This window comes from Myotis myotis, unplaced genomic scaffold, assembly GCF_014108235.1.
Source record: "Myotis myotis isolate mMyoMyo1 unplaced genomic scaffold, mMyoMyo1.p scaffold_m19_p_2, whole genome shotgun sequence".
In the NCBI taxonomy this organism is placed as follows: domain Eukaryota; kingdom Metazoa; phylum Chordata; class Mammalia; order Chiroptera; family Vespertilionidae; genus Myotis; species Myotis myotis.
This window is the reverse complement of record NW_023416324.1, coordinates 17,229,641-17,240,171: the sequence shown is the minus strand read 5'-3', so window position 1 is coordinate 17,240,171 and position 10,531 is coordinate 17,229,641. Positions and strand designations below refer to the sequence as shown.

The 10,531-nt window shown below is 61.2% G+C and overlaps 2 protein-coding genes across 26 annotated transcripts in view; one reads left to right on the top strand and one right to left on the bottom strand.

The window, feature by feature from the left end:
- Nucleotides 1-1,996: 1,996 nt before the first annotated feature.
- On the top strand, nt 1,997-6,256 carry TMEM200B (transmembrane protein 200B). 3 transcript variants are annotated; one of them, XM_036348107.1, is made up of 2 exons: nt 1,997-2,093; nt 3,913-6,256. In XM_036348107.1, the coding sequence occupies exon 2, from the start codon at nt 3,933-3,935 to the stop codon at nt 4,854-4,856; it is 924 nt and encodes a 307-aa protein (XP_036204000.1). In that variant the 5' UTR covers nt 1,997-2,093; nt 3,913-3,932; the 3' UTR covers nt 4,857-6,256. The 3 variants fall into 3 exon arrangements, with proteins under 3 accessions (XP_036204000.1, XP_036204002.1, XP_036204001.1); XM_036348109.1 differs by lacking the exon at nt 1,997-2,093 and adding an exon at nt 2,110-3,307; XM_036348108.1 differs by lacking the exon at nt 1,997-2,093 and adding an exon at nt 2,110-3,416.
- The window catches only part of EPB41 (erythrocyte membrane protein band 4.1), a 166,447-nt gene continuing 161,584 nt past the window's right edge, over nt 5,669-10,531 (bottom strand). For 19 of the 23 annotated variants that reach the window (XM_036348079.1, XM_036348068.1, XM_036348073.1 and 16 more), the window contains 2 exons: nt 8,296-8,400; nt 5,669-7,621 (listed from right to left, as the gene is read on the bottom strand). In XM_036348079.1, coding sequence (XP_036203972.1) covers nt 8,302-8,400 — 99 coding nt within the window. In that variant the 3' untranslated portion in view covers nt 5,669-7,621; nt 8,296-8,301. Of the gene's footprint in view, nt 7,622-8,295; nt 8,401-10,531 lie in introns of those variants that run through there. The other 4 variants (XM_036348080.1, XM_036348085.1, XM_036348087.1 and 1 more) reach the window with 1 other exon arrangement.

Below are 10,531 nucleotides of genomic sequence, written 5' to 3'. Positions count from 1 at the left end.
AGGGTGCAGAACAGGGTGGAGGAGGGGCTGACCTGGTCTGGGGGACAGGGCAAGTCTGAGGGTGAGTAGGAGCCGAGGGACGACCAGGGGAGGCTGGAGTGCAGAAGATTTGGGGGTGGAAACAGTCCAGACCCCCAGGCAGGGGAGTGTGAGAGGGCAGGGGCTGGTCTGTGGAGATTTGGGCGCAATGGGAAGCATTGGGGTTGTAAGCAGGGTGAGGGGTGGTTCGCATTCAGTGCAGAGCTGCGTGGTGCCCTCTGCATGGCCGGTGGGCAGGACAGGGCCCGGGCACAGGGGGAAGGTGCTAATTCCATATCAGAAGAGCAGGGTCCAGGGCCGTGGTGAACTCAATGGAAGGGGGAGACCAGGGGCCTAAGGTGACCGACCCGTGCAGTGGTCTTGGGGGGCGGGGCGGTGAGGCTCTTCGCAGGGGGCATGGGAGGAGCCGGAACGGGCCAGGATCCCCGGGAGGCTCCCCTGAGGTCTGGCTGACAGGAAGGCTGGGCTGGTGGCCCGGCTGGGGGAGCCCCGACACGGGGGGCCGGGGAAGGGGAGCTGGGAGGAGCAGCAGGAAAAGCAAGTGGCAGACACCAGGGCAGGTGGAGGCCGAGGCCAAGGACAAGGACGCCGGACAGTCCAGGGGCGGGTCCCCGGGAAGAGCAGTGACAGGGCGGGGGGAAGGCGCCTGTGAGGGCGGGAGGTGTGCGGGGAGGTGAAGTGCGGGGTGCGGGTCTCCAGGAAGGAGGTGCAGGAGGCGGGAGGTGGCGGGAGGAAGGTCCGGACGCAGAGCGGAGGGCGTTCCGTCCCGGGCTCTCGGCTCGCAGGGGTGCAGCCCCGGCCCCCCGCTTTGGCCTCCTCCGGACGCCGCTCTGCTCCGGGTCGGTACCCGAGGAGGCTCGGCTCCCAGGGCGGCCGCGGTGGCTCCGGAAGATGCCGGGCCGGGGCTGGGAGAGGGGGCGGCGATGCGGCCCCCAGGCCGCTCCATCGGCAGAGGGCCGGAGCCGGGTTCGAGGCCGAGCTCTGCCGGTGGCTTCGGGACCCCGCTCGGCCACGCGAGGGGGCGGGGGGCCCAGGCCGGCGACTTCCTGCCGCTCCCCTCCCCCCGGGCGCGCAGCCGGGTCTCATTAGCTCCCCCCCCCGGGGCCGGGGGGTCTCCGCGCCGGGGCGGGGCGTGTCCTAATCAATCCCAGGCCGGAAATTCCTCCCGAGGGGCCCGGGGGCTGCGGGAGCGACGGGCCGGCGCGGAACCTGGCCGGCCTCCCGCACTCCCCTCCTCCGGGCCCGCCCCCCGCATCATGGAAACTGGGCGGCCGGCCGACCCCCGCGCTCCGCTCCACATTCTCGCCTCTGGGGCGGGCGGGGCGCGGGGCCCCCCTCCGGCTTCGGGACAAGCACCCCCACCCCAGACTGGACGCATCTTCTAGGCTGTTAGGGAGGCAGAGCAGGACCCGCGACACCCATTCGGTTCCCTCAGCTCTGGCGGCCGGGGTCACCCCAATCACCCGCCCCCTCGCCGTGAGCGCCGCAGGGGGATCCGGGCTGCGCCCCGCGGGAGGATGCGAAGCAGACACCATACGCCCATTTTACAGGTGAAGACGGTGAGGCCCAGGGAGAGGAAAGCCCGGCGAAGCAGGACCTCGGGCCGCCGCCTCCAGGCAGCCCCCCGGGGCGCTGGGCGTCCTCGAGCGCTCAGCCGCCCCCGCAGGTCCTCTCCCGGCGCCTGGACCGAGGGGCTCTGGGCGGCGCGGAGGGGGCGGCCCGCGAGTCCCGCCGCACGGAGCTCAGCCTGCGGGCCGGGCGGCGGCTCCCAGCCCCGCGCTCCGCCTCCCCGCGTGGGAAGAGGGCGCCCCCTCGGCCTCCGCGAGCGGCCACCGGGCTCACCTGCGCCCAGACCTGCGCGCGTGCGTCCTCCCCGCGGCGGGGCCTGGCGGGCGCGGGCCGGACGGTCCCCGGGCTCCCGAGGGGCGGGGCCGGGCGGCGCGGGGCGGGGCGGGGGCGGGACCCGCGGCCCAGATTCGCTGGAGGCGGCGGCAGTGCCTGGAGCCGCGGCGCGCGGACTCGGACCCGGACCCACCCGGGCGCGGCGGCGCCAGGTGAGCAGAACTAGGGTCCGGGGTTTGTCCCCCACTTTCCCCAACTTTTTGCTGGGCTCCTCGCCCCGGAAAGGCCCGGGAGGGTGTTGGAGCCGGTCCTCCTCCTCCGGCCGAAGTGGGGACGAGGCGGAGGCGGGAGTCCGAGAACTTCCCGAGACCGGGACCTTCGGGCCGGACGACCAAGTTTTGGCCGCTCTGAGCTCCCAGCGCCGACCCACACCCCCGAGCCTGGGGTCTCGGAGCGTGTCCCCATCTCCCGTCCTCCGCGGGGGCTCGGAGGTGATCTCCCCGAGTTGGGACTGGGGCTCGCTCTGACCGGGGCTGGGAGAGGGCCTCCCACTCCTGCACAAGCGGGTACCGGGCCTCGCCTCCTGCCGGGACGCTCCGTTGCTGCACCGCGAGGTGTCCGGCCCTGAGCTGGGCCCGGGCCCGGTGGAGCCCCCGCCTTGGGCGGTGTGACCCGGGCAGGCCCCTCTCGGCCGCAGTTGCCATCTGTGAAAACCCGGCGGTGGACGCGCGGATGCTGCTGCCCGTGCTGGGCCCTGGACTTCAGCTCTCCTCTCGCGGGCAGGGATGGGCGTCCTGCTTCGAGCTTCGGGGTGCGGCTGGGGAGTGGGTAGGGGAGCAAGGCCTCCTCCCTGGGGCCTTGGGGCGGGTTCCAGCGCTGAAGCTGCTTAGGAACCAGATTCGGGATGTGAGGACGCACCACTGGCCCGCGAGGTCCTAACCGTCCTCTCCTGCGGTCCCGGGGGCCCCGTTTCTCCCCGCACCCTCCCTTCCGTGGGGGCCGTACCACACGCAGCCGGTTGCTCCTGCCCCAGCCCCAGCCCGGATCCAGCCCCCAGGCCGGGCTGGACCAGCAGCCGGGAGGGGCTTCAGCTGGCGGCCCGGACCCGGGGGTGGCCCGAGGCGCCGGGGCGGTGCTGCACCGGCCGGGACGCGGGCCACGGAGGCCTCGGGCGGAGGAGGCCGGAAAGGAGGCCAGGCGGCGGGAAAGGGGGATGATTCATCCGGAGGAGCCCGAGTTGGAAACGCTGCAACCTGGGAACAGCCTTGTCCGGGCCGAGGGGAGCGCCAGGAGGGAGTCCCGGACCAGGCGGAGTGCGGCCCCGCAGCCCCGGCCTCCTGCCCGCCGCAGCCTGGCTGCTGGGGGCGGGGCGGCCTCTTCTGCGCGGAATTGAAAGGAATCCTGGGCCACGTCTGCGCTGGTCGAGGTCAGAGCGGGCTCCCGAGTCTTGCTCAAGTCTCTCCTGCTGCAGCTCCATGAAGGAGGGGGCGGGCGGGAGGCTGGAGTCAGCGACACCCCCTCCTTCCTACGCTGCGGTACGTGAAGCGCAGTGTGGGGAAGGGGGCCCGCGAGCCGCTCCAGCGGACCGGGCGGTACCCCCCCGCCCCCCTTTACCACGGTGCAGCCACGTGCGGGGGTGAGGTCGGCCCGGGCCGGACTTACACTGGAGACGCCGCTGCCGGGGCTCCCACACCTCCCGAGGCCCGGGACCCGCGGGCCGGCGAAGAGGGGTCGGCGGGCGGCCAGAGCCCCGCAGCCGAGGATGCGCCAAGGAACAGCCGGCGCCCCTCCCTCCGCTCGCCCGCAGGCTCGGCCAAGTCGGGCTTCTGCCGCGCGGCCCTGGCTCCGAGCTCCGCTGCGGAAAACCGGAGTGGGGGCGGCTCCCCGCCTGGCAGCCCGGGAGAACCCGGGGGCGGCCGCCAGGGATTTCCAAGCGAGATCCTTGGCGAGGCGGCCCGACCTTCCCTCCCGGATCTGTGTCCCCGACCCTAGGCCCGTCGGTTCAGCCCTGCCTCCCGCTTCTCTCCACAGAGCGCCCAGACGACGGCGAGATGACGGCCGGGAGCCCCGGAGACCGCGGGGAGGTGCGGAGGAGCCCCGAGGGCCGCGTGTCGCGCCTGGGCCGCCGCCTGGGCCGCCGCCGGCGCCCGCGCTCCCCTCCCGAGCCTCTGCGGGTGCGGGCGCGGCTGCGGCTGCGCTCGCCGTCGGGGGCGTTCGCGGCGCTGGGGGCGCTCGTGGTCCTGGTGGGCATGGGCATCGCAGTGGCCGGCTACTGGCCGCACCGCGCCGGGGCCCCGGGGCCGCGAGCTGCCAATGCCAGTGCGCCCCCCGTGAGCGAGCTGCGACGCGAGGGTCGCGGTGCCAGCCGGGCGCACGGCCCACACGAGCGGATGCGGCTCCTCGGGCCGGTGGTCATGGGCGTCGGCCTGTTCGTGTTCATCTGCGCCAACACCCTGCTCTACGAGAACCGCGACTTGGAGACGAAACGGCTTCGCCAGGGGGTGCTGCGGGCTCAGGCACTCCGGCCCCCCGACGGCCCCGGCTGGGACTGCGCCCTCCTGCCCAGCCCCGGCCCCAGGACTCCCGGAGCCATCGGCTGTGTGGAACCAGAGAGTTGGGACCTGTCCCCGCGCCGGGGCACCTCCCCGGTCCCCTCCGTGCGGAGTCTGCGTTCAGAACCTGCTAATCCTCGCTTGGGGTTGCCTGCCCTGCTCAGCAGTTACCCACTGAAGGGCCCGGGGCTGCCCCCACCTTGGGGTCCACGGACCCAGACTGGCCATGTGATTATCACCGTGCAGCCCTCGGGGTCCGGCATCGAACACTCCAAGTCTCTGGATCTGGGCCTCGGAGAGCTCCTGCTTGGGGCCCCGGCAGCTCGGGACTGTGCTCACCGAAGCTGGCCCCGGCTGGACCGCCTCAGCCTGGAGGGTTATACCAAGTTGGGAGGAGGAGGGGACTTCGGGGCTCCGGTTTGAGGAGCTGGGCAGCCTGCTACGAGGCTGCAGCATGGACCATCGTCATAGGACCAGGAGTCCCAACGTCTAGTAGATGCTTGTCACATCCCAGACTGGGGAATGGATGCTTTGGCCCAGCAGCTGCTAAGGCATCCTGACTTGCACGTCGGCAGAGAAATGCCAACTGCACAGGGTTCAATAAGCTGGAAAGTGTTTTCATGTGAACTCTGGAGATCAGCATGACTCGGCCTCAGGAATTCCTTTAGCCTCCGAAGTGGCCTTAGCCCTGAACAGGTACCTGAGGAGGCTGGAAGGCCAGGCCAGGGTGATTGGGAGATGCACCTGGTGTCTTGGCAAAACCCAATGGTGGGCAAGAACCCCTAAGACTTGGAAGGTAGGTTGAGATGTTACAGGTTGGGACAGGCTCCCTCCAAGGTGGCACTGGTGATGGGGTTTGGGCCTCCAGGAAGATGGGCAATGGGGTACAGTTGTGACCCTTCACTGCCATCTGGGATGGGGACTGAGCCTTTAACTCTCACCACCTCAATCCCTTTCTTCCCTCAGCCATGCAGGGTATATCCTCCTAGGGCTACAGACTGCCAATGCCTCCTGCTGAGGGCCTGGCCCCTCCCAAGCAGGTCTGGGAGCCCCCTTCTCTCCTTGTCCTGGTCTATGCTGCAAAATCTCCCTCCTGTTGGCCAAAGGCATTTGCCAATTCTCAGAGACCTTTTTATACGATATTGAAGCTGCGTTTTGGCCAATGTGGGTAACTTTCTTTTTAGCAAGAGGGGAAGATAACTTTGAAAGTTGATCAATCCTCACAGATTCAGTCCTTTTTTTTTTTTTTTGAAGTTTATTGAAAAATGCAGTACAAGAAGCAAGACCAAACACTTGTCTAAACACTACAGCCACTTCTCTTACTACAAAAGGCCAAAACAGCAGACTTAATTATTGCCTATTTAATCTAAGGATTTTGCCAATTTGATTCTGCTGCCATAGTTCCTATTTTGTCAAATGTAAACAACTACTTGATATGATTCATAATTTTTTAAAATTTTACAAAGCTCCTTCATTTTTGTCACCAAAATAATACATTTGAGAGAGATTTGTAAAACCACCAGCCTGGGGCTGAGATCCCGGTAGACAGTTCCCATGAGCATTCCTGGGGGTCGGTAAGGCCACAGCCGTGGCTCGTCTCTGAGATGACTGCTGTCCCGTCACCCTCCGCTGCCCTGCTGCAAAACGGGGGTTGGGGGGGAGGTCTGGGAAAGGTGTTGAAGACGCCCTGACAGCCAGGCTCTGTGGGCCCTCCGCTTATAAATGCAGGTCCGGAGTGGTGGGTGGGTGGGTGGCAGAGACCTCGGGTGGCTTGGAGGAAGTCTTTATTTCTCAAGTGAAATAAAAATAAAATTGCAGCGAGAGTTGTTACTGTGATGTGTCTGAGTCACTAGGAAAACTGCCAAGTCCCTCTCCTCTTCATTTCCTACCTGGACAGAGTCTGCTTTTCTTCATGCACACACACACACACGCACACACAACTGCAGGAAGAAAAAGTCTGACTATTGCCAAACCTCAGGATCTGTCAGCAGAGAGGGAGGAGGGGGAAGAGGCCTGGAAGGACATCCCTCATGCTAGCTTGTCCCCAGTGTGACTTCCTGGTGCGGGAAGGGCGTTACAGATCTGCTCCAGTTTACAGACAGGGAGCAGCAAGGAGAAGTGCTGAGCTGGTGACAGAGCTGAGGGAAGGGTAGGCCCCCTGACGCGTGGTCCTGTGCTCTGAGAGCTGCCACATGGTCGGGGTGGTCACCTGGAAATGCTTCTTAGCGGGACCTGAACGAGGTGAACCCCTCATCCCCCTGTGTGCAGTGCACATTCCCAGAACTAGAAAACCTTTCAAAAACCTCATTCATTTTCTTTGCCCAAATCACCACTAAAAATGTGCCATTAGTGCTTTTGGCCCAAAGTGCCTATTTTCCTGTGAGTTTTGCTCTCCTGAGATGGGAGGTGGGGGAGTACCTAGCAGAGCCAGCGCTTCTGGTGAGGTAAAAAGGGTCGGAGGGCAGGAAGGTGAAGGCCACGATCTGTTAAAACATTCACAGTATCAGATAGAGCTGAGCAACTTCTTATATCTTTGATCTAAAGAATCTCCAAAAAGAAAGAACAGGAGGGAGGAAGGAAAAGCAATGCCACATTCTTGGCAGAGGTCTCTGCCTCCCCCAAACCACCCTCCGCAAAGGGACAGGGACTCTGCTGGGTCTGTGGATCGGGGCAGCACCCTGCCCGACATTCCTGTAAAGTCACATCATTGGCTCTGAGAAAGGGCTGGTTTTTTAAAGTTTCAACTGTCACCCAAAGGGTATAAAACTAGGGGAGAGCAGGGCAGCCCCATGCAGCTGGCTTTGGCCCCAACACAGCGGGGACAGTCTTTGGAGGCTTCCAGAAGAATTCTGTGGGCCCTGTCAGCATCTGGGTTGGAAATCAATGGGAAGAGGCTGGGCTGAAGGGGTTACAAACCACCCCATAAAAAACCAAAAAGCTCTTTAAAAACAGTTCGTAGAGTGAAAAGTTGAACAGTTCTAGTATCACAATATAGAAAAAGGTATTCAAAAGGTCAGTGATGTCTAAAAGACTCTGTTGGTATAAACTCCAAATAGAAAGTGAAATTAATTTTCTGGTGGCTTAGAACCTTGGAAGTCTGAAGTCTGACTATTGCAGTTAGCTTCTTTGTCGTTCCTCTGGCTTTCTCTTGGATGGGAGACGGGCAGGGGGTCGGGGGTAAGTGATTCCTAGAGGAAAGAAAAGCAAAGTTGGTAAATCCTGCAAGGAGACTCACCCAGTCCCATCACCAAGTTCTTGTGGCCACAAGTAATAACCAAGGCCTGCGCGGTTTTACAGGACCCAGTCCTGACGGGTGATGGATAGCATCTTCCAATCATTTGTAAGTCACTTTTAGGCATGAATTTATCTGGATCCCTGTCTCTCAAACAGCAGCTCCCCTGCTGCCAACTCTCTAGTCTACTGCGAGAACTTCAGTCATTTCTCCCTGTCCCCCAGCCCCTCCGTCTCCAGGCAGCCTGGCCCTGTCTTTCTTGGTTTTGTTCTCTGGCTCTTCTCTGTGAGAGCAGAGAGGAGAAGGGGAGGTGCGCAAGGTGGAGCAGCAGGGACTGCATGAAGATTCAGGAGGTGGGTGGGGTTTGCTTCCACATTTGGGTTATCGCCTCCAACCAGCACTGCAGGCACTAAGGGCGGGAGGACACAGGAGACCTGGCTGCTTTAGTTGGAGCCAAATACTTAATAACCTCCTATGTTGCCCTCGTCAACCTCTCCTCTGCCTTCACTGTACCCAGCTCCAGGGTGGACGCCTCTGGGGGGATGGTTCCCAGAGTGGCCAGGGTTCCTGGCCAGTGCTCTCTGAGGCTGGAGAGGGAGCACCCTCCACTACAGCAGGAATAGCCCCTACCTGAGCTCATTCCTCAGAGATTTCAGTCTCCTGATGGACGACCACCTTGGTTACTGACATGTCCGGGTGCTGCTCCTTTGCCTCCTTGATGGCCTGCACCAGGACCTGAGGAGGACAGAAAGGGCACCCATCAGGCAGGAAGCAGCTTGGCCAGTGAGGTAAGGTCACAGGACAGCATTTTCCTGGCAAATTCAATCCTGTCTGCAGCACCAAGGCAGCATTCAGGCTAAGCCAAGCTAATGATGACCGTCTCCACTCTATCCTGCATAGGGAGGCTCCTGGATAAAGGCACAGAGACAGGGAGGGTGAGAGCATCTTTAAGGAATCAGAGAGGGACTTCAGGGGTGAAGGCTGCACCTGCTGGGTGGGTCTGGGAGGATCCACTCAGAAGTGAGTCTAAAGAACAAAGCAAAATCTGTGTTCAGCAAACGGTGCCTGGGAAGCTCAGAATAGGAGAGGAAAAGGAAGATGCGTACTACCAAAAGGAAGAGGTGGCTTTGGCTAAAGTAGGGAGAAGAAAGGAGGAGCAGGAGAGCCGAATTCCATGCCATGTACTAGCCTAACCACATTACTTATTATTATGTAGTTAATCTTCACAACAACCCGGTGCACGAGGGCGGAATCATTATTTCCCTTTTATAAACAAGGAACTGAGGTTCAGTGGTTAAAGTGCTAAACGTTTCACAGCTAGTAACGCAACAGGCGTTTTAACTCAAGTCCATTGGGCTTTCCTCTTTACCACATGGTTTATCAGATGGGGGGGGGGGCTGTCTTAGCATCTGAAGGGGTTTGATCATTTCAGGGAAGCTAGAGGGGGCAACGGGAAAGAAGAGCAATGAAGCCACTACTCTCCTTGGGCTGCAAGTCTCTGAGACTTTAGCCTTTGGAGTCTGGTGGCACACCAATTCTCAGAGAAGTGCCCCCCTCCCCCATTAAAAAGGACTCTAGCTAGATTTGACCAGCTGACTGTTGACCCAGCTCTTAAGAACCATCTCTAAGCCTGGCTGGTGTAGCTCAGTGGTTGACCGTCGACCCATGAACCAAGAGGTCTCGGGTTTGATTCCTGGTCAGGGCACATGCCCGGGTTGTGGGCTCAGTCCCCAGCAGGGGGTGTGCAGGAGGCAGCCGATTGACATTTCTCTCATGCATTGATGTTTTTTTCTCTCTCTCTCCCTCTCCCTTCTTCTCTGTCTAAAAATCAATAAGAAAATATATATTTTTTAAAAAAAGAACCGTCTCTAAGCCTTGGCTGGTGTAGCTCAGTTGGATGAGCACCATTAGGGCACCAAAAGGTTGCCAGTTTTATTCCCAGTCAGAGCACATGTCCGGGGTTGCAGGCGTGATCCCTAGTAGGGGGCTTGTGGGAGGCAGGCAATTGGTGTTTCTCTCTCACATTGATGTTTCTCTCTCTCTCTCCCTCTCTCCCCCCCCATCCCCTAAAAGTCAATAAATATACTTTTAAAAGAACCATCTCTAAGATGGAGCAACAGGGGAAGAAGGGAAATCCTCTTTTGATCTTTGTTTTGGTTAATCCTCACCCTCCTTGACCTCTTTTTGCTCAACTCATCTGCTCATGCTTCAAGGCCCAGCCCACGCCCTCTCCGGTTACTCCGGCCTTCACCTGCCTCTCTATGAAAGCCTGCATCACACAACTTCTCCTGAATAGTCCTCCTTAAAGTGCTCCCGCAACCCATCCAGGGGCCACCGCACCTCCTTTCACGTAGCCCTCAGGACCTAGAGAACCGCGGACCCGGAGCCTCTCTCTGAGCTATCAAGTGTGCTTGTCCCTGTGTCACAACAGCCCTGAAGAAACCTCCGATTATCTTTATTCTATAGAAAGGGAACCACATCTCAGAGAAGTAAAATCATCTGCGCAAGGGCATGCACCCCGTGAGCTATGGAGTCAGGACTCAACCCAGGTCTATCCCACCCTGAGCCCCACGCACTTTCTCCGCCCGCCGCTCTTGCTGTCCGGCACAGACTGAGCGAGCACAGAGTGGGGGCCCAGATCACATGAGACTGAGGAGGGGTGCAGGCTGGTGATGCAGCAGGATCCACTGAGCTGGGGCAGACAGGCTGCAAGGCCTCTCACTTGGGTGAGCAGCCTTGCTGCTGGGACCCTGAGCCCAGCATTCTTAGCTGTAAGTCTCAAGCCTGCTACCAAGGGAACAGCCGGCACTCAGCTCAAGTTTTCATTTCTTTTTTTTTTTTTTTTTAAGGCACTCAGCATATCAGC